At 44.7% G+C, this 24,410-nt stretch overlaps 1 protein-coding gene across 1 annotated transcript in view; it reads right to left on the reverse strand.

The window, feature by feature from the left end:
* LOC308376885 (protein NDRG3-like) overlaps positions 1-24,410 on the reverse strand; it is a 57,292-nt gene that overhangs the window by 20,220 nt on the left and 12,662 nt on the right. The window contains exons 2-3 of the mRNA XM_080853376.1: positions 16,415-16,496; positions 11,395-11,427 (exon numbers count right to left, since the gene is read on the reverse strand). Coding sequence (XP_080709502.1) covers positions 11,395-11,427; positions 16,415-16,471 — 90 coding nt within the window. The 5' untranslated portion in view covers positions 16,472-16,496. The remainder of the gene's footprint in view (positions 1-11,394; positions 11,428-16,414; positions 16,497-24,410) is intronic.

Genomic DNA, 24,410 nt, shown 5'->3' on the forward strand with positions numbered 1-24,410 from the left:
AGCCAGATGTGGAACAACAACGTCTACGTGAACTTTCACATCATTTAGGAACGTAGACTATTTACCTTATAGTATCCAAATCATACTGGGTCAGATATGCAATGTTATGTGTTCTCTCTTTCACAAACACACACACACGCATACTGCACGCACACACACACACACACACACACACACACACACACACACACTGCGCACGCACACACACACACACACACACAATGGTGAACAACTTCATCTCCCTCTTCTTCTCTTCTCACGTTAGTATCTCTGAGGTTAGGACAGTTGCCAGTGATTGTCTCTCGAGTTTAAAAAAGAGATCTTAACACCACACAACCAAAGCCTTGAGCAGCTGACACCTGTGAGAAACAACACTTAAGCATCTCTGAAGGTGCAGGGGGGTAAAAATAGACAGGACGGTTGAAGGGTGTGTCTGTACGCGTTCAACACATCTGGAACGTGCTTCTAAACCCCCTGACAATGACATGTCTGCAACCTTTACCTGTCCCAGATTTGAGATAATACACAGTGAACAACAGCTGTCACTTCATCACACAATATTAATCTATGGTTCATTATTGGAGACTCAACACTAGAATATTATTATATTCGGACTGCACCTGGTCACTGCCTGGCTTACATGAAGCATTAGTGTTTCAGCCAACATTACTTTACAGCATAGCAACATGCCAGCTATGGTGGTTCCATTAGTTTTAAGGAATAATGAAACGTATTGTTTCACCCTTACTGACTAAATGTATAATATTATGAAACAGTAACTGTATAAACTAGTTAAAGAATGGCTGAGATTAAACTAAACTAAAGTGTTATTGAATGCAGTATTTGGCAATAGCAGCAGTAGTATGGGCTCAACCCTGCAACTGCCGACACAGTCACGGTTTCAAACGCAACAAGTTACAAGGTGGATAGCAGTTACCATGGAAACCACAAATACGAGCACACACACACACACACACACACACACACACACACACACACACACACACACACACACACACACACACACACACACACACACACACACACACACACAGTCTAGTGACCAGCCGAGTATAAAACCAACAGTGTGCAGCGCCTTTGCTTTCTCTGAAGACGCAAATAAGGGAAAAGTTGAAAGGTGTTTTTGAGGAGGAGGAGGAAGAAGGGGAGGAGGACACACACACTGCTGATCACGTTTCTCAATCGGGGTAAAGGTTTGGATTTCTGACGTCTTATTGTATTCCACTGTGTAAATGGACGCCGGCTCGCTCATACAAACGCCTATATAAAAAGATTACAAGCACCATCAGCTCCACAGAACAACCACAGCCACAGAAGTGAAAACATGTCTTCAGATGTATCTCTCTTTCAGTGCAGTAAGGTCGTTCAGTCATATACACTCGTGTCAACACCTCAGTCACTGAGTGGCCTAGAGAGGACATGAGCCTTGTCAGCCTCTGCTTATCTACCTCCTTATGCCTCCTCTTCCTCTTTTAAGTGCAAGGAATGGAATGAGAGGCACACTGTTCCTATTCTTTGCCTGGTCACTGGGTCACCTGAGGAACAAATCACACCAAAAGGCACACACACACACATACACACAAGCAAGCAAACCCTAGATGTGTGCTAACTCACTCACACATTTGACAAAATTGTCAATCACATTCTTTCTGTACTGGGGTGAACTTCCCAGACAGAAAAAGAGACCTCCCGCATACCAGCGGCTGCTAATCAATGCTAACGCTTGGCCGCTACTGCAACAGCATACATAAGGACTTTCCAGCTTCAGTATTAGGCTCAGTTAAGTGAGACGTCTAATACGAAGGTCCAGGGTGGACACGTCTTCAGAACTCACCACTCCGATGACCGAACAGGCGATCTGGTTCAGGTCCAGAACGGCTGTCATTTTCTCATCCATGAGAGAGACAGAGAAAGAGAGAGAAAGAGAGAGAGAAAGGGAGAGGGAGCGCCTGTCCTCTTGTTCTCTTTTCCCTTTTTGATAGAGGGGCGGTGGCAGCTACGCAAGCTAGGAGAAGGGTGGGCGGGGGGGTACAGCTCAGATGGGAGGAAAGAGGAAAAAAAGACCAAACAACAGGCTGCTCTCTCTCTCTGGGCACACGGCAAGGAGCGAATGAAATGTTTCTGCAACCAGCAGCTGATCCCAGCCAGCGGAGGGGAGGAGAGAGGGAGAACAGAGGGAGAGGGAGGGAGGGAGGGTGGGAGGCTGAATGAAGGAGAGAATGAGGGAGAGGTGTGAACAAGTGAGAGAGAGAGTGAAAGAGACCAAAGGAAAGAGGGAGGGAGAGGCGTGAGAAACTCAGAGTTGGAGAGACAGACACTGGGGAGCTGGATTGGAAAGAAAACGAGATGGAAGGAGAAATAAAGAAAAGAAAAGAAAGAAGAGACAGAGAGAGAGAGAGAGGGAAGGAGAGAGGTAGGGGGAGAGAGAGAGAGAGAGAGAGAGAGAGAGAGAGAGAGAGAGAGAGAGAGAGAGAGAGAGAGAGAGCAGGTCCTAGTGGGTGAGCGAAGTGTTGGGAGACGACTGAGTGAGCGGGTCCATTCCGCAAGCTCTAATTGGATTTAGAAAGTCAGGTGAACAGGAAGGAGGTGGTGACGGGGGGTGGGTGGAGAGGCTGATTGACAGGGGCTTTATGAGGGAGCCACACACACTATGCAGGTCCCCACGTACACACACACAGTTTTGGAGTAACACTGGGGTCTGTTATACTGCCATTGTTTCAAAATGCCTTGCCTGTACTGCTCCCCTAAAATGGGAGTGTGGATGTTAATGATCCTACACTATGCTCGGCTGGGCTACTGGGCTTCTACAGAGACAATCCTCTGGGGCCTTGATGTTAGAGTCCCCTCTAATGACAAGTCTTGTGTAAAAAAACACACAACACCCTCATGCCTAGGGATGGGTATCGTTTGGGTTTTTTCCGATACCGGTACATAACCGATACTTTTAAAACGATACCGGTGCCTAAACGGTGCCAGAACCGATACTTTTTTTTTTTTTTTAATTAAAGACATTAGGCTTATTCATTGCCAAGGCAAATAGTTTTCTTCAAATTTAACAATATATTAACTGTTTAAGGTATACTATAAATAAAAATAAATACAAAACACTTGGCTTCAAACCTTTTAACTTCAAACTATGAACAATATATTAACTTATAACAACTGTTTACAGTATACTTAAATAAATATAAATAAATACATAACAAACTCTGTACACACACTTTACACTTCAGTAATACTTTTGCAGAAATATGAGCATGTTTGCCTTCAGAGTAAAACAAATATTAATTAGTTTGCATTTATTTAAACCCACTGGTTTCGTGAATGTGTACTGCCCCTTTAAAAGTTTAGCTTCAGGGCCTCTTGAGTTCTCTCCCCCATTCACACGCAATTTTGTTGCATATGTTGCACGTCGCGTTGTTTGAATCTTTTTGTGCGAAATACAGCCACACTTTTGATCGTTTACCTTTCGACATTTTCTCCGTTATATTGATGGCTAGCTCTGTTTGAGCTTGCACAGAGCAAGGCTGCCTGCTCTTCGCTGTCAGACTGTTGCAATGTTATTGTAGCGTCCAAGTTAGTGCTCTCTTAAGAACTCACATTGAGAAGGAATATCTTTGGATGAGACGGTAGCTCTCCGTTTAATAAAGCGTATCCAACTTCTGCTTAGAACAACCACACTTATCTTGAAACCGAAACCACACGCAAGTCAACCCATTACCATGGCAACTCCTCAACACAAATCCCGTTTCCACTAGTCCCATACGGAATGCAGCGTGAGCGACACAGGCGAGAGTCTATATTGGGAGATGGAGCAGTTTTATATGTGCCCCACGAAATCTGTTATCAACACAAAAAAGTATACAGATCGTACTCAGAAAGATCTACGCCACTAACGTTACTTCTCGTTAGCTATCGCTAGTTTTGTTAAATTATAAAAATTTTAATAAAAAAAAAAAAAAAAAAAAAAAAAATTATCTGCTCAGGCACCGAAAGGAAGCACCGAAATCTGCGTTGCATTTCGGTCCGGGTAGGTATCGGTTGTATGGAACCGGTGCCGTATTGGTACCGGTTCTCGGTACCCAACCCTACTCATGCCTGACCTCTCCCTCACCCCAACACACACACACACACACACACACACTTCTTTGGCTCCACCGCTCCGGCTTGCTGTGGGGGAGGAAGAGGGGGGGCAGGGTGAAGGGGGATTACCTTCAGATTTCAATGGCCAGGCAACAATACAGCTCCCATGCCGGGCACCCTCTGTTCCCCTACGTCTTAATCAAAGGCAGCCTACAGAGGCAGCACAAGGTAGGGTGGGGTGTGGGCTTACTGGATCATGGTGGAGTCATTCTGATGACTGAGCACTGCTATAAATGACTGGCAGACGGACTCAGGAGAAGAACTGAACGCAGTTTGACCTGTGGCCAAAGCATAAGGTGGATCACCATGGCCAGCAAGACACCAGACTATTGTGAAAATGTATGTCTTTGGTGCCCTTCACTTGAACACATTCTCTATATGGATGGCATCTAGCTACTTTGGCTGGATCTCATTTATACCCTGCAATAAAACGTGTTTCCAAGTTGACCCTTTTAGAAAACTGACTGCACATCCTTCTTCAAATATTAAATGGCCATGTAGGCCTGTGTCATGTCCTGTTTTTTTTGCCATTTTGAATTTCGATCCAGTTGAGGATTCTGTTGATGACTAGTACGTGTGATGTCAACTACAAATGTTGTGGTGAGTAAATGAGTTGAATTTAGAAGTTTAGTAACCAAACTTAATACTTAAATACTTCACTCAAGTCAGTAAAAAGGCATTTGATAACAGATGAGGAAAAAAAGTGAAAAGAACTGTCTAAACTAACTGGTTAAGAGCTTTTGCACGCAATGCCAGACATGTGACTTGCAGTAAAGAAAGAGAAGCTGCTGTTGTAGTAGGCAGATATAGAAAATCACTTGACTGATGCTTTCATTTCATGTGGTAGCCAAGTGTGAAGGGAGCCTTTGTGGATACTGTGGAGAGGCATGGGTTTGCATGATGGCTCTGTGGGCAGAGGGGGAGGACATCAGCAGAGATTGGGGATCCATGCCACACCAAACACCAGCAACATTAACCTCAGGTTACAATGAGCTGGCGCCATCACTGAAGTAGCTGTGAGAAAGAAGAGTGAGTATTTCACCAGGGGCTCCTCTCGTGTCCTCATAACACGTCTCACTGGTGGCCTGCTGTCGCACAATAATCCACACACACCCAATTCAATTTTAATTTCATTGATGAAACTGACACACACACACATACACACACACACACACACACACACACACACACACACACAAACAATTTTTTCTAAGTGGGCTCAAAGGCTGGCTTGCACCAGTGCTGCCAGGCCTAACACTACCATTAGCTGGGATGGGATTAGGCCTGATTGGGGTCATGGAAATCAACAAAAAAAAGGCCTTAATCTGGGACAGTTCTCGCCAGGGCAGCCCTAAGTGACCGTGAATGACACAGGACGTCACCCATGTGAACCAACACAATGAGACTAGAGGGGACTAAACCTCTGAAGAATGGACAGTGTATCCTACCTTCCTTTATACAGTTATCGTTCAGGGGTAGCTACATCAAACTCTTACAAAAGGGGGTAGCACCTTTGTGCTAGGCTGAGGAATCACTCCTACACAGGCTGATTGTGTTTATATGTGTGGGTGTAGACGGAGCCACCTGCTCCACTGAAACAATGGGAGAAGGTACTACAACAGTTAGGCACACTGATTCAACAGATGTGAAGACAGCCCCCCATAAGAGCAACTTTGACATTTGATAATCTGAGAATGAGGGTCGGAACCCCGCTCTTCTTGCACCGGCTCTTTCCCAAGACGCACCTGGGTTGTGCTTGTGGCGCGTGGAAGCGAGAGAGCATGGAAGAGGAGGAGGACATCCCCCTGTTTTGGGGTGACAACGAACGGCACGGATTCCCCTGTGCTCACACCTACGCATGCCGCCACCTTTAGGACCTACTCAAAGGCCCCCTTCCCACTCTGAGAGAGAGAGAGCGTGTGCTGTGGAGTCTGTGTGTTTGGTTGGTTTCTGTGAGGTGTGCTCCAGAGCATGCATCAAAGAACAGGTGTATCCTGTCACAATGGTAGTTCAAGGTTTGCACCAAAATCTGCAAAAAGAAAAGGCAACATGTACAGGAAGCAGGCAACATGCTGCCTCCACACATCAAAATGTCAGTTCTAGCATGTGGGGATTTCGTTAGAAAGTGGTGGCTGTTTATTTAGAGGTTGTAATTCCAGACATAGCCCATAGAGGGCAGCCATACACAACTGGTCTCCAGACATCTTCATTCCAGATCATAAATGCTCAACAGGCTTAATTCTGAACAAAACTCTTGCCATCTAACAAAGACTTGGAAGTAGTCATGTCGGCCAGCTTTATTTATCAATCAATCAGAGTAATTAATACGCTTCAAACACCTCATCGTCTCCCCTTTTCACTCCCTCCAACTCACACTCCAGACCTGGCTCACTGAACTGACACTCTGTTTAGTGTAGGCCATGGCTGTCTAAAACTTTGCTTCTAATTCAAAGCACTTAGTCATGAGGGATAATTATATTTAATTTAAAATGCATGATCAATAATGTATTTCCTTCACATCAGGCATTTGCATACATTTACAACATCAATCAGCCCAGCGATCTAGAAAATGCTCATATCCACTCATCATTCACTGACTCAATAACCCAGCTATCTTTCCGTGGTGGTGTGACTCCCAGCCTAAGCCCACATTTTAACACAGGAACAACCATCACGGTCAGGGTTCATGCTTGCCCTTTCAGACAGGGCATCATCTTCCAGCAGGCAATTCACTTCCCAATGTCTTCCATTTAAATGCATTCATTTAGCATACACCTTTATTTAAAGCAACTTGCAATTCATTTACGCAACAACTTGCACTTTCCACATGTCGATGTGTTCCCAGGACATGATACCATGCTCTTGGTGTTGGCGGCATCTTTGTTGTAACAGCTCTGCCAGCTCCACTAGGCAGGACCATGAGCTCCGTCCCCCACATCCTATCAGGAGCTCATGAAGGCTGGGGGGCGGGCCTAGATTCCGTCGTCTGACAGCCCTCCATGTGTGATCCCCTCTTGGCACATAGGACAACGTGCCAGTTGGCATGAGATAGGTAGGTCACTCGCACAACCACTTGCCACTGACTAGATGACTCATAGGCATACAGTTGCATAAGCTATGACACCTTCTGTATGACACCAAATTAGATATCCAGACAGCCGGAAATCTGCTTCTACTACTCACACCAAACACAACATATGAACTAATGACAGCTGCTAGCAGTTTGTTTTACACTACTGAAGACCAGTGTCAGCCACAGACCAGTATGAGATATCAATGTGGGTAAAGTACAATTGGCTGCATCTCTGCTGATCTTTTTGGACCTGTGGCTGAGTCTCTAGATTTGATTAGGTCTCCCTCTGCTGGAAGGAGCCGTCAGGTGCGTCACAGGTTACACAATGCGCGCCCCCTCCCCCCCGAACCAACAACAACTTCACCACCACCCCTCAAACTAATACCAACCCATAATGCCAGCTGAGAGGGTGGTATCGTAAAACACATCAGGGTGCCCGCGATGTTGCCATGGAAACCCTTCGCTCTCCATCTCTCCTATTAATGTGCTTGTTCTATGACTGCATAGCAGAGGAGACGATGGTGGAGTGAGTGGGCGGACACTGTGAGAGGATGGGGGTAGGGGGCCCCTAACAGCCCCCCTGCCTCCCTCTCCCGCCCCTAAAACAATAATCTCTTCACTCTCCACTAACACGTTCCCTGAAGAACAATGCAGTCAACAGTCCACAACCTCACCATTCTGGACTCTGTGCAGTCAGAAAGCAGTAGGAAAATGTGCTATCTACTAGGGATGCAACGGTTTTCGGTATTTTAGCGAACCGTTCAGTTCGCCCTGTTCGGTTCGGTTGACCCAGGTGAACCGCGATATTACGGTATGGGTGACATTAAACTTTTAATTTAATATGTGGTTATAATGAATGCACGCATGTATTGGGCGATAGCCATGACTGCTTGGGACCCAGGGGATGAGTTCTGCGCTCCACAACCATGCAACAACCAATCAGAATTGTACTGACTTTCCCAAGAGCCAATCAGCGCTCTGAATGCAGACGCTGGAGATCCATATGAGGAGAAACGAAACTTTCCCTGTTGCAGCACGATCATGGCGAGTCAACAAGAAACGGAGAAAAGAAATTTGAAGGCATCGTCATCTTACAAATCAGCTGTATGGGAACATTTTGGGTTCAGTGTGGAGTATGATGACAAAGGGAAAAAGATCGTCAGCAAGCGAGGCACGGTGTGCAAGCATTGCTTTACTACGATCGCCTACTCCACAGGTAATACATCCAACATGTTGCCACTTGACCCGTCATCACCCGGCTGTAACTCTAAGTGGAGCAGCACGGTTTGTCGCCGAAAACACAACCATCCATTGCTGCAGCATTTCAGCAACAATATGCTTATAATTCAGAAAAACACAAGGCAATATCCAACTCAATGGGCGTCTTCATAGGGAAAGACATGCAGCCCTATTCAGTAGTTTTAGGCACGGGATTCCGTCAAATGATAAAGACCATTGATCCTCGTTTTAATATCCTCTCCCGCACGCATTTCAGCAGCAAAATAATTCCAGAACTGTATGAAGTGACTAGGAGAGAGGAGGTTTGTTCTGTTGTTCTTTAAGGGTGTATTTATAACAGTTAAGTATTTTCTAGGGTTTAAGTGTGTGAATGACAATGTTTGTTGTTTGAGTTTATTGAATAATGTCAATGTTTACATTTCACATTACTTTACAGTATACTGCACTTTACTATATTTAATATTGCCTGTTTTTGACAGAAGGCCAGAATAGTGTTCCTTGTTTAAAATACATTTTGTGATTTGACTTAATATGTGCCCTTTTTACATTTAATTGCATCTTGCATTGTCTCTGCAAGTGTGAGTAGAAGCACCTTGTTGACTTAAAATAGAAAAGACAAATATAACCTAATGCGTGTTAGCGGCAGGATAATATTGATATATCGAAACCGAACCGTTACCGTGGCCCAAAAACCGTGATGCAAACCGAACCGTGGCCACACTGTACCGTTGCATCCCTACTATCTACACACCCCTTCTTTTTAGTGTGTGTGTGTGTGTGTGTGTTCTGATGCATGAGGGAGGGGGGGTGTGAGTGTGAGTGTGCGTGTCTGATCAGTCGCTCCAGGATCTTCCAAGGGTTTGTTGTGATTGAGAATTTCCACAGCCAATTCAGTCACTTTTTGGCCACAACAGAGACTGCCGTGATTTTGAGTTCAATCAAATGAATAGCAAATAATGCGCAACTTGCAGTTTGCAGTTATTTTGCAAAAATACTGTGGTAATGAGAACATTTAAACCCGCAGTTGCAGGACATTTCAATTTATGAAATCGGAAGATGGCAAACTCCTAGAGGCCTGATTGATGTGATATTGAGTGACGGAGGTGCTACTGTGTGTCTTGGGGGGTGAGGCGTATATTTGTATGTGTTGAGTTGCCATGGCATCTCTCTCCTCGCTGAAATGTGAAATAAAGGTCCCGGCTAGCGGTTGTGCGTTGAGCAGACAGAGTTCCTTCTGCCAAACCTGATGATCTCTGCTATGGTTAGCTTCCCTCCTCGCTGACATGTGAAATGAAGGTCTCCCGTGAACCTTCCCTGGGTCTTCACATAGGAGGGTGGCATCTATTTAACCCTTGAATCTACAGAGTGGGAGTGATGGACAGATGCAGATAGGGAAATACAGATAGGAAGAAGATGAAGGAAAACAGCATAAGAGAGTGAGCGAGACAAGGGGAAATTGGAGTGATATTTTCCAAATTGTTTGTTATGCCTCAGTCTCTAGTATGGTTGGCCTTCACATCAGCTCTGTAGAAAATCACCTTTCCCTGGATTTCTGCTGAGTTCATTGCATGGCACACAGAAAGACATCAAACTCTGAAATTCAAGAAGTGGTGCTGCTTCTGGAACACAGCGGTACAGGCTCAATGTTCCAACCTGTCCAAACTAGCTCTGAAAAGTACAAGCCAAACTGTCCGCTTTGCCAACACCACCATTGACGTGCGTGGGGTGATATCTGCCTGAAAGAGCCAAAAAGAGTCCAACAGAAAGTCACCAACTATGCGACAAACTAAAGCATGTCTTAACCATCCAGTCTGAAGTGAACTAGCTCAACTCCACCATGGGTTATTCCCAGCACAAGCACACCTCAGTCCAACTGAACCAGTGAATCAGTGCTTGCAGCTGAACTGGGAGTGATGCACCAAGGGCATGATGAGGTGACTCAGAGTCCACAACAACAACACCATGACATAGCCATCCTCCTGCTGCTCCATCTGCCCTCCTCAGCAAGCCAGCCGATCAATTACACACACACACACACACACACACACACACACACACACACACACACACACACACACACGCACACGCACACACACGCACACACATGCTGCATTCAGTGGCCTCAGGCGTCATGCCAACGACCTTCAGGCGACACAAGGTCATGGAACGAGTGAGCAGCTGTTCAGATGTCTAAAGGCTGGATCCAGGGGGTATGCTCAACATCAAAGGCAAGAGAGGAAGAGGAGGATGTGTTTGTGGCCAAGTGAAGAGACCACTGGAACGCAATTCTGCATTCATGTTTGTGGACCTCTGCAGCATGCACATACAGAAAGGATCTCTTCAAACTAAAACACAAAACCGATAACGTACATATAATCATGGATTCACCAACCTCCGCAATTATACCCACCCACACAGTCTTACAAATGTGCGCGCACACTCACACACAACCCACCCACCCTGCACACACACACACACACACACACACACACACAAAAACGTGCACACTGTTTTTCTCCTTTCTCCTGGAGACGGATGACTGATAATTACCAAACTGTATTTTTCTGTTATTTCTGCTTCAGAAAATAAAAGCACGCTTTCACCCGCATCCCACAGGTAGACTCGAGGAAGAGCCGACTCAAGCGGCACTTAGAGCAGAATGTAGCCGCTCTTAGATGGTTTGAGTCAATGAAACTACTTGGGAAGTGAAGCCTGTATTTGCCCTGGTTCTCTGAGGTCACTAGAGTGATTTTAGGTATCTACTCTTTGGGGTATCTACTTTACAGGCTGGCAGATTGGCTTTTATCTGGTTCTTCTTTGGGTTCCACACAAACGTTCAACCCCACAGGCAGCTCCCGCTGCTGGGACATTCACCCGCTCACATGCTCTCAGACAGAAGGGAAAACAAGAGCACTCACCTGGCAGTCAAAGTCCTGGAAGTTGCTTCCATTCTGCAGAGAGAGGGAGAGGGGGATGGAAACAAGAAGAGATGGGGAAGAAATAGATGACTGTTATCAGATGACTCATCCTGAGGGCAGTGTTCTCAAAGTCAATTTGGAGGACCAGGAGGAGATCCTCAATATAACAGGGTTTTTCCTGGGTCAAAATGGGTCTTCGGTGCTCCCAGCCAAAAAATTGAATTTGTCGTCACATTAAAACAGGAGACGACTTACTCCTTGTAGAAGACTGATGCTCGGAGCTCCAGTGGTTTCCTCAGATGAACGAAGCTTTTAGAGGATCAGTCGCGCGCAATTCCAGGATGCTTTATTTGCATTTGTTGCTGGCTTAAATCTTACCCAGATACAACACAAAAGATACGGTTTTTCTGATTGGCAATTGTGTAGCCCATTTCTTTTTTTTTGATTGGCTCATAAGTGGCACCTCACGGCAGAACTATAGGGGATTCTGGGAGACGTGCTTAATTCCTAAATGGTGAGGGCAGCGCGGCCAGGTCATGTTTGCGCACTGGGGCACATTAAATAGCCTAGAAGTTTGTTTCAGAGTGAGAAATACGATGTGTGGCGGGAGTGTGTGATTAAAGACCGAAATGAGTGACTGTCACGCTCAATGCGTGACACTCGAGAGCCCTGAATTGTATTCGAGATGCAACACTAACCTCCTCAGAACGAGCTGAGCTTTCATTGATAAACTAATGCGGTTGTCTGCCTCTCCCGAGGTCCCGCGGTCTACTGTTACTCATTCAAACGGATAGACAAATCAATTAGGTCCTCAACATAGCAGATATTTTTTTTATTAAATTGAAAACCATGAATACTGAAAATGGAATGTTATGCTCAAAATCACCGCCGACTGACAGTCAGGATGCATACGCAGATTGAGTGATTGGCAGCTTGCCGCTCTGTCCATTCGCGCAACTCACAGTTGCGTATTAATTAGCCAAGAAGAAGACACACTTATCAACTCGTTTACTGATCAAAACAGAACGATGATTCGGCTCTAGGACTCTTGAAACATACTATTGAGAACCTGTTCCCTGACAGGCATTGCATGCGTGACGCATAGATGACAGTTTATTTTTTTTTCATCGCGCACTTTTGTGCCTTGCGCTCTGGATTTTTCATAGGTGCTCGGCAAAACAGCTTAGGCGCGCGCCTACATTTTCTCTATGCAGGAAAAACCCTGTATAAATGAATCTAAATGAGACTTCAAATGAAAATATTAGCATGTTTAAATAAGGGTGCATGTGAGTTGTGTGTGTATGAGAAAGTGTGTGTGTGTGTGTGTGTGAGATCAGGGTATTTAAGCCAAATTGCCCCCTTGTCACCCTCTCCCTGCTCCTCTGTCTGCATAACTTAAGTGTGAGCGCGCAACCGTAACCCTCTCATCTGCTCTACATGACCACATCTCCTCCTGTTCTTTCCCTCATCTCTACCTTTAGGCAGAAAATCAGATAGAAGAGGCCAAGACACATATAGACTTACAGCGACAGAGAGAGAGAGAGAGAGAGAGCGAGACACAGACAGACAGACAGAGAGAGAGACAGAGAGAGAGAGAGAAGTCAGGATTGTATAGTGGGAGAGCTGACACAGAGGGAAGGACAAGGAGACTGCTGAGTGCCCCACAGGAGCAGGAGCAGGGGTCACACTCCAGCGACCCATCAGGGCCAGAGAGTCAGAGAGAAGAATAAGTGGAGAAAAAGAGAGTGAGAGGGAGAAAAAAAAAATGATGTAGTTTAATGTAGCCTACCTGTGGCCATTTAATGGCAAAAAAAGTATTGTGAAATCTTTAATACATATAAACAATTGAAGTAAATTCAATAGATAAATAAATAACTTAACAAGATGGTTTAAAGCCCCATTATGCAACAATTATACTTCAGGATTAGGGTTAGGATAAGCAGTTTAACCTTAAAATAACAGCTTAAAAAAAATTGGGGCGCTACAATGACTTTTAATATGGAGAATCGCCTCCGTGCCATTGCCATACCAGGGTCCATAGGCATATAACTGCGTTCTGTAGTTTTGCCTGCCGCAGCCCGACAGCCTGACTTGTTTACTTTCTGCCGAACTTGTAAGTAGCTTATTTTTCCGTCTTGCTTTGTCTTGTGTTGCACTTGCTTGATGTTTGACTGTAAGGACAGTTGTTGAGTAACTAGTTTGTCATAATCTCAAAGTCAGCACATTTTCAAGAGATTTCGTTAGTTTTAGCTGCTAGCATACCGTTAGCGAATAGCTATTGATCCGTCGTGCTGCTTTAAAAACACATTTGAAACTTTTTTGTGTACTTTGTGTGAGATTTAAATTGTTGCTTGGTGGCATTTAGAGCAGGACAATAGAATAAACTCTGCTGCATTGACAGAGACATTGTGCAGAAATGGCATGATGGTGGTTCTTCACCATTTAATAAAATAAAATAAAAACATGAGTGAGCCTTGAATGACCAATACTCGTAATGGAAGTCTCTTATTGATGCCAGGGATAATTCATTAACATTAGTTGTCAGGACATTTATTCTTTTTTTTAATATAAATGGCTAGTACAGCTGTGATGGGATTTGACCTTCAGTGGGGCAGAGAGAGAGAGAGCAGAAGAGGAAATGAGAGGGACAGTGTGAGGGAAAGACTACCAGGGGAGGGGGGCTGGAAATTTGACAGTTTAGCCTAATTTATACTTCGGTGGATGACACTTTTGAAAAGGTCGCCGACAAAAAAAAAAAAAAAAGTGAACAGGCGAACAGTCGCCGAGTTCGTTATAATGGGAGAGGCGCTTTTTTTTAAAAAAAAAAACATAATTTTTGTTGGAAATCGACTGCTGGAATTAGCTGTTGACCGCTCGAGGAAAATTCAAACAACGAAGTCAACGAAGCGTGCCGTCTATCTAGCCAATCACACTTTCGCGACACTTTGTGACGACTTCAGTGCCAGTAGAAATTTCTCCATGTAGCCGACAATCCAAAACGACGGTTTAAAGTGTCATCCATGACGTAAGTCTACCGAAGTATAAATTAGGCTTTATTCTTTTCAGTTATGCTTTTCTACCATGAGATCAATGTGGGTAATGGGATAGCTGGCAAAATGAAACGATCCTTGCCGATCAATCATTTGCATTTTTAATCTGAAGTGAAATCAAATTTTGCGAAAAGGAGAAAATTGGGCACCGGAAAGAGGAGATGATTCATCCGACCTCAAGTGACCTTTTCCTCTCGTCTCGTCTCCCCCTACTTTAATCTTCCTGTGTCTTTACAATCCAGCCAGTCTGGTTCAAGGCCAACTATGGCTCTGTACGACTCCAGCACGAGCACGCGCACGCACACGCACACACACGATGTGGTGACGGATAGACAAGAGATGACATTCAAAGCGGTCTGTTCGTCAACGTTACTCGTCTTCCTCCAGCTACTGACTGTGCTGTCAGACCGTGCTTCGTTGCTCGGGGTAACCAGCTTGTCAAAGCTTGGGGGGTGGGTGGGTTGAAGGGAGGGCAGGGCACCCAATCAATACGCAAATCAAAGATGCAAGGACAAAGGAAGACAGAGCGTTGAGTAAGGTCCAGAGGTTTTTGATAGGGATGCACCGATACCACTTTTTTACAAACCGATACGAGTATTTTTATTTGTGTACTTGCCGATACCGAGTACCGATACCGATACTTCCAAGATTTGGTTTCCATGAAAGATTTTATCTTATCCTCTGCAGGTTATGTCAAGCCTATAGTACAACATTAACAGAAGGCTATCCCAAGCCAAAAATAAACAGAGCTTTCTGGTTTAAACAAAAAAAAAAAAGAGTCAATATCATCACATTAGACAAAATGTAAATATAGACAGATGGCAATTTAATTTGCTGCATAGTTAACAACACAGTCTGCTTAACAAAAAGTGAACAGAACTATCCTGAATAAGAACATGAGCACAGTTCAGTTACAAAAGGATCAACAACTCTCTTCCTCCCCTTCTCTCTCTCTCTCTGTCTGTCTCTGTGCGTGCGCGTTTTTTTCTTTTGAAAGACGTCAGTAAAGATTGGTTGCTTCGGTCTCTTGCGCCACTGGCATGAGTGAACTTTGTGTGCTTAGCACTATGGTGCGTCTTCAGATGTTTAATCAAATTGCTTGTGTCAAACGAAGTACTTTCCTTTCCGCCCCTCGACACTGTAACAGTGCAGATCTTACAATGTGCCTTACTCCTGTCATAATTTACCTTAAAATGAGTCCAAATCGCTGTTAAGGCAGCACAACGGTATAGCGATTTCTTAGTAGAGTTTAATGTTGACAATGAACTGGGCTACGTTCTTGCAGCCAAATTGACACTTGCCTGATATTTTACTGTGTTAGGGAAGTTGTTTGCAACCTAGCCAACATAGCCATCACAATAACATTGCAAATAAGTTAACGCAAGAGCACTTAATATTAGCATCAGGCGGAAAAAAGAAAAAAAAAAACTTAATACTAGCATCAATGTCCAAGAGTGTTAAAACAACCTTGCTAACATCGCTAACGGGATGTCTTGCTAGCGGCTACTTGCTAGCGGGTGTTTGTGACAAACTAGCAAGTCAACAAGATTCCTGAAACACAAGACAAGGCAGACGTCCTCTTCCACACATCGTATCCAAGCTGTTATTGAATTGATTTAAACTGCAAGTTCAACCTCAATTTATCTGTCTGCAATACCGCTCTCGGCCTCTATGCAACTCGGCGCTCTCACACCTGGCAGGCATAGACAGTAGAGGAGAAGAAAACACGCGTTAAGACGCAACACTGGGTATCGTTTTTTTGGTATCGGTAATTTAAAACGAGTACGAGTACGAGTATTTTAACGAAGTATCGACCCGATACCCGATACTGGTATCGGTGCATCCCTAGTTTTTGATAAATAAAACTACTCTTCCACGTCTCCCCTTAACTATGCGGCTGTGTGTGTGCATGTGTGTGTGTGTGTGACTGAGTGAGTAAGTATAGAGAGTAAGATGTTAATGAAACCCACCTTGTCCATCAGGAGAGGTTTGATCTCGGTCAGCTGCACGTCCTGAAGGTCGTCCATCCTGTCAGCTGTCAATAAATCACACCTGTGGGAAGAGAGTGCAAATAGGCAGGATGAGAAAGGAGAGAAAGAAAGAGTAAGTGAAAGGAAGAGAGAGAAAGTGGAGAGGATGATTCATTCCACTTGCTGTTGGCATTATCCACTCCTGCCAATCATGTGCGGGCACCTTCATTAGTAGAATCATTATCCACAGTCTCCAAATACATTCACCCCCTGCAGCGGACACTGAAGGGAGAAACTACTGCGGATTTCTACAAGAACTCTCTGGCATCTGTCACAATATGTACCTGTGGACAGACGTGCAGATTGCTCGGTCAGAGTAATGAGAATGGGAGGGCAGGAATGAGTAAATGAGCACGTCTATACACTGGCCACTATGGGCAGAGCTCCACAGGCACACAACACAGTTGATACAATTGGTGCTGAATGAAAGCTTGGGCTATTACTGTTAGAGCCTCCAATAAAAGGGAGAGAGAGAGTGCATGCGAGTTGTGTGTGTATGAGAGTGCTAGCGAGCGAGTGAGCGTGTGTGTGTGTGTGTGTGTGTGTGTATGAGAGTGCTAGCGAGCGAGTGAGCGTGTGTGTGTGTGTGTGTATGAGAGTGCTAGCGAGCGAGTGAGCGTGTGTGTGTGTGTGTGTATGAGAGTGCTAGCGAGCGAGTGAGCGTGTGTGTGTGTGATGAGGGAATTTAAGCTGCAGAGTCGGTCAAATTGCCCCCAGATCACCCTCTCCCTGCTCCTCTGTCTGCAGAACTTAAGTGTGAGAGCGCAACCATAACCCGCTCATCTGCTCTACATGACCACATCTCCTGTTCTGGTCTGTTCTTTCCCTCACCTCTACCTTCAGGCAGAAACTAGATACACTCACACACACATTTATAGACTCACAGCGACAGAGAGACAGACAGAGAAAGAAAGAGTACGAGAGAGATGTGCTGAGAAACAGGGGAGGACATCAATTACACTGAGAACAGCCTTGCTAATGACAACCACCAAAGGCCATCATTGGCTGCTGTCCAGTTCATGGTTTATGCATCATCACATCTCTTCTGAATGTCAAACCTTACAGAAGATTCTTATTAAAAAAGGCCACCATTGTGTGTTCTCATGTAAAGGCCATTATTGTGTGTTCACATGTAAAGGCCATTATGAATTAGATGAATCAGAGGCCCCCTTTAGCAGACACTGGCTTCTGTTTGTGCTCACCCAGACAGTAGCTCATCCTGCTACCAGACGTCCACACCAATCTCGTTAGGCGTTTAATAAGTATCCAAACACTGCCAAAGAGTACAATGTTATGCCAGACACTGAAATTGTGCAAAACATAAAGATATACAAAAATATTGAGAGCAGAGGGGTTGCTCAGTCTCCCTTTTTCACACCAACAGTCTAATCACGATTCAGCGACACATCACAGACCAGACACAACCTCAGTCTCCTTGATTGCAAATAGCAGAGTGACATGTCAAAGACGACACAAGATGGAAAAGCCATGGGGGTGACAAAAGTTTCTGTGAGAGTGTATGCTGCATGTATGAGTGTGTGTGAGAGGAAACACATCTGGACAAGGTTGTGGTGACGACAGAGGAGGTCGAGGGCAGAAAGAGAGGGGTGCATGTTGATGGGGTCGAAGGCAGGGAGAGAGGGTCACATGTTGAAGAGGTCGAGAGCAGGGAGAGGGGTGCATGTTGAGGTCGAGGGCAGGAAGAGAGAGGTGCATGTTGAGGAGGTCAAGGGCAGGGAGAGAGGGTTACATGTTGATGAGGTCGAGGGCAGAGAGAGAGGGGTACATGTTGATAAGGTCAAGGGCAGGGAGAGAGGGGTGCATGTTGAGGAGGTTGAGGGCAGGGAGAGAGGGGTGCATGTTGATAAGGTCGAGGGCAGGGAGGGAGGGGTACATGTTGATAAGGTCCGAGGGCAGGGAGAGAGGGGTACATGTTGATAAGGTGGAGGGCAGGGAGAGAGGGGTACATGTTGATAAGGTTGAGGGCAGGGAGAGGGGTGCATGTTGAGGAGGTCGAGGGCAGGGAGAGAGGGGTGCATGTTGATAAGGTGGCGGGCAGGGAGAGAGGGGTACATGTTGAGGAGGTTGAGGGCAGGGAGAGAGGGGTGCATTTTGAGGAGGGGATTTCTGCATCTGGCAGATGGATCACTCAGTGCCAGGCTAACCTCAATGAGCCTCGAGCGTAATATCAGAATGAGGCTGCAGCACTGTAAACATGACCGCTGGCCTCGACGGAGGGATTCAAAGATTCTGCTGGGTCTTTGCAATATGTCTTAAGGCTGCGTTCACACTGCAAGCCCTAGCGTTCTATTCGGATTTATTGCTCAGTCAGATCCAATTTTTTTGGATGGCTGTTAATGCTATTTCTTTGAAATGTGGCCAATATCAGATTCCAGTGTGAACTGATCACAGTCCTGAACTGACCCACATGAGCAAAAAGAACATCAACAAGACCCACGCGCAGCACGCTGTTCTTCATTTACCTTTTCATTTGTAAGTTGTATACAGGGGACGCAGTCGAATTAGTGAGCAAATGATGACGAGGAGGAGGAGAAAGAGAGACAAATTTCTAATTATGGCTTTTTGTGGGATGATGGCTGCTACTTTTTGTCCAGAGGTGTCTGTGTGGACTACCTCCATCACGGCGATCTTCCATGGGATGCGTGATGAGTGCTGCCAGCGCAGAGGTATGACAAATGTTGATCCTGTTTAACATGAAAGTCATTAAGTCCAATATGACTGTTCAGCCTGAGGTTGCAATGATTTTTTATTTTTTTTTAATCAGACCCGATTCTGATTTAGGATCACACATGGAAGTCAGAATTGAAAAGATCAGATTCCATGAGATTTTTGCTATTCAAACTGTTATGAAAAAAACAGGTTTAAGTCACATATGAGTGAAAAACAAACAAAGAAACAAAAACAAACTAGGTCACTTGTGTTTTGCAGTCTGAATATAGCCTTAGAGGAGGGCAGGAAAAGAAAAAGATGCAATGATTAAAGATCTTTCAGGGCTGTACACGCTGCCAACATCAAACTCTTTAAAAATACATTTTCTGTTAATAAATGGCTAAATGTTGTCCAAATGTTGGAGCTCACTGCATCACACCTGAGCAGAAAGGGTGGCATGAATCAAATGAATCTGTCTTTTGTAGTGACTGAGCTCCAGGCTGTGTGTGTCACTGTTGTGATGTCTTTTCAAGGACCTTAGGACCACACTGGGACCTTTGGTCACCTCAAACCATTCTGACGTCTCCTGCTTTTGTGTGTGTGTGTGGTCATCTGAGGGCGCCATTATCATCTCTCCTGCTCGTCTTTGAAGCGCTCGTAGTCATTCTCCCAGGGGGTTGATGGGAAGAATATGAGGACAGAGGCCAGACTTCCTGAACACGTCAGCCAAGCCTCCCCACTGGTGGCAAATTACGCCATCCCACAACCTGTTCTCCTTTACAGACACCACTGCGACCTCTTTCTCTCTCTCTCTCTCTCTCTCCCTCCCTCATCCTGCCTATCTTCCTACATGCTCTCCTGTATCTTTTGAGTTTGGTGTGTCTCTGTCTCTGCAACCCGGCAGAGAAGGGGACGGCACAGCATTTCAGTCCAAGCCTGACTGTATTTCTATCTCTCACCAAGACCAAATGACCTCCAGCCGTTAGAGCCGTCTCTTGAATAGAGAAGTCAATGGTTGTTCTTTCGTGTCAAAGTCTGTATCCGATTTTCCAGATATTACGATGCCAAACACACACACGATTAAACACCAGAGTGTAGACTTACAGGGACATTTTCCACCCTCAAAATGTGTCTCTCTGTGGATGAGGCACGGAGTAATGAGAGTCTATTGTGTGATGTTGCTTGTTGCTTTTTTTTTAAGATTTAAAGATTAAGGAGTTAACCACCTTGGAATAGGTAGTCTAGTTTGTCTGACATGAATTTACAAATGTCATCAATGATGTCAAACAATAATGTTATTTCTATTCTCATATTGTAGTCTAATTAAAATAAGGCAGAAGAAATAGAAATGCGGCACCTAAATAAACTCTCCAGAATGGAGAATATAACAGTCAGCTCGAAAGGGACGTGGCTAGGGCAAAACATGTCAGACAGGCTACAATTATCGATCAACAAATTACATTGTTTTGAAAAAAATTTTTTGCAGCTGAATACTGTTCGAGCCTGCTGTGAGGCAGCCATCTTCTGACATTGCAATCTGGTCTGACGCATTCAGTTTGAATGGATTGTTTGACAAGGCTATTGTTGGCTTTAACCCAATCTTTCCCCAGCCATTTTCGTCCTCAAACTAGGCCAAACTAAGCCAGTGACGGCAAGAGATAGAGAACAACAGGTGAAAAGAAACAAAGAGAGACAGGGACTGGGAGATGGAACACAGTCACCATGACTAAGACCAAGCCTCAGATGCTATATTAGCTCACAGCTTCACACTCAAGACACATTCTAGACTTCAACACCACCCTGTGATAAAATGTGTGTGTGAGTGTGTTTGTGTATGTGTCAGAGAGAAACGAAACTGCAGTTCAATTTGCACCCCCCATTTCCCAAGCCTGACATATACTCCTCCAGGATTGAGCAGGGGATTCAACTTCCTATCAAAATCCATTATGAAGACACACCTAAGAACAATGCGCTAGCCGTTGACACCAAGAGCCAAGCAGGCTAACGTTACCTCTGATCGCCTCTCCCCTGCGTGTCCCTCCTCATCACCTCCGCAGGTGTAACCGAACCTGAACACTGAGCACACCCGATACCTCTCCGCTCTGGAAGAGAAGCCTCTGCGGGGGTGGGTGCATGCCACTCAACTCTCCAGGACACAACTCAGGGCGGCGCTTGGGCAGCAGAGGCGCCAGGCGTTCAGCTTAAGAGTTTCACCTCAATCCATACAGACCAGCCACTCAAACACCTGACTCTTACAGTCAGTTCCAGCAAGGGCCAGGGCAGCAGGGCACTGACCTAAAGGAACATGTCTAATCCCTGTGTCTCTCAGGAAGAGAGAGAAGGATGGCGAGATAGAGAGAGAGAGAGTAAAAAAAAAAGAGAATAAAAGAGTTCTAAAGGCTGGAGGGTAGCCATCAAGTGTTGACTAGATAATAGAGTACAGCCAGGCGACAGAAACCATAAGAGAGAGGGAGTGAGAGACTGAAAAGCAGACAGTCGTGGTGTGGTGAGTCAAAACGAGAGGAGAAGCAATTACAGACAAACGTCACTACAGACGCTGGCATTATCAAAAGCAGCTCCCAGCCACCGAAAGCATGTTAGGAGCCGTGCAGCAACGAGGAGGTTAAATGAGTGCTGTCGACACACTGATTCAGATAGAGAGAGAGAGAGAGAGAGAGAGAGTTTGAAATAACAAAAAGCTGAGGGTGATTACATCACTGCCCAGCCAGTTGCATCAGCAGTGCACACTAGTCTGAGGTGGGGGTAAGGTGTCGCTCTCCACTGCATAAAAACCCAGGAGTGTCACAGCAGCAGACAGACTACAGCAGACAGACTACAGCAGACCAGCAAAGGGTCAGTAGGCATCACCAACCGTGATTTGGAGGAAACACTTTTGCCACCAACCAACTGAGTTGTTAATCATGACGGTCTGTCCACTAGGAAGTGCACAAGTTAATCAGAAAGGTTCTAGTTAGGTTGGGTTTGATGCATTCCACGCTAAATAGTGCACCAGAAAATCAGCAATATTATGTTTTGCCAACATAATGAACAAACGTGTCGCTCATAACATAGGATTACCAACATGATTTCAGATTAAATGAAAGTTTACTTACACCTTTATCCATTTGTTCTTGTGCAAACATTAGGGGTGTAAATCACACCCATCATGGCGATTCGATTCAGTATCGATTTCCTGACCCAACGATTCGATTATTTTCGATACTCATGAATACACCACGATACGATTCGATTAATTTTTTCTTTTTTTTACCTTACAGGCTAGACAATGTTTCAGATTTGAAATAAATCAATGAAAGCTGTTCACTGAAAAATAATAATGCCCCTGTTATAGATTCTGAAAGGCCTTGCATCAAAAAGTACTGTACAAAGTACAAAGTGTTAAGTAACAAAAATAGGCCTATACCACATTCACTATAGAATAACAATACTCAACAAAATCAGTGCAAAAGTGCACTAGCAGCAAATGGTAACAAAAAATAGGCCTGTAGTTAATTCAATTTAAAATGACAATGCTCCACAAAATCAGAGCAATGAGTGCAAATGTGCACTAGTATCAGCAAATGGTAACAAAAAATACCCCTGTTGGCCTACTTCATTCACTATAAAATAAAAATACTCATCAAAGTGCATTAGCAACAAAAAGTAAAAAAAAAAAAAAAATAATTTTTTTTTTTTTAAATCGATACTCTTGTGGACGTGTCGATGCATCGTATCGTTGGCTGTTGGATCGATGCATCGATGCAAAACGATTCTTTTTTACACCCCTAGCAAACATATGGCCACAGTCCATGACAGAGCCGTGAGCAAACCCTCTAACATACAACTGTGGATGTCTTTCAGACTTTTGGGAATTCATTTCTGGTCTAATTGTGCTGTTATCTAATTCATTAATCTGAAGATTGCCTGCCTGAAAAGCTAACAGGGATTTAGAAATGTTGTGAGCCCTGGAGAATCAGAAGCAGCTGGTACTTCAGCACTTTAAAACCATTTCACATAGTTTCCAAACAGAAGAAGAAGCTACGAGGTGTGTGTGTGTGTGTTTGTGTGTGTGTGTGTGTCTAGGCTTGTATGGAGGAGGAGGGGGTTCTGTAGTCATCTTTATTTATAGAGTATTAAAAAAAAGGTAGTCAGCCAGGCAGAACATGCCAAGAGACAGGAATAAGCTGAGGAATAAGCCAGAAGTGATGGGGGAAAAAAGTGTAAAGATAGAGATAATTGAAAAGCCGTAGTGCGGAGGGCGAGGACATATCTCAGTGTTTCCCCTAGGTTTACAGCTTGGGGGGGGGGGGGGGGGGGGAGGGACGGCGGCAGGGGTGCGCCGCACCGCGGCGGCGTGATGCGCCGTGGCGGTGGACACGGACACAAACACTTAAATGAATTATGATGTTCATGTGTTTCTTTTAATGACAGCAGTCAATATTAACTACTTACTGGCCGAGAGTGAGGTCATGCAGGTAAATATCAGACAGAGGCCGTAAGGTATCGACCGAGCGGTCGAGGTTAGTAAGTTGTTTATTATATGGCATTTAAGCTCTTTTCATTTTGAAAATAAATGGTAATTGTAAATAGAAATCTGGTCACCCTACAGTTGAAGAATAAGCACTCAAGAATTCGCGAACATTTTGATATCGGGTAAGTCTTCTCACGACACAGTGTTTCAGGTGTTGCCTAGCAAACAATGACTTGCTAACTTCAAGTTACAATGATCAATAGAAAACGGACAACAGGGCTCAGCTTACATGGCTTTAATTTACAGTTAAACACAAGGTTTTCAAACTATAGTAGCCAAGTCTTCATCATCACTTTCAATAACACATTTTCACTGCTTTTGAAGTCCTATAAAGTATTACCCGATATCAAAATGCTCGCGAATTCTTGAGTGCTTATTCTTCAACTGTAGGGTGACCAGATTTGGCGGACATAAAACCGGGACACTTTGCGCGTGCCAATAATGCTCGTGCACGCAAACGCTTTTTCTCCTGAACATGTGCCAGGAATACACTACATTAAAATAGGCTATTCCCTTTCATTTACCTCAAGAAAACCTACATTTGAGCAGGTAACAATCGTTAACAACTACAGATAACAGATACAGCCACATTCTGTAACTACCTGTAGGCTACTTACAATTTCACTCCTTGCACCGTTTAGTTTGAGCTAAACTCCATGGCTATAATCCTGGCTGTCTTGAAGAGACGTTACTACTAGGCAGAAACAAATACATTGTAACGCTGGTTGCACAGGT

Source organism: Sprattus sprattus (genome assembly GCF_963457725.1).
Source record: "Sprattus sprattus genome assembly, chromosome: 16".
Lineage (NCBI taxonomy): Eukaryota > Metazoa > Chordata > Actinopteri > Clupeiformes > Clupeidae > Sprattus > Sprattus sprattus.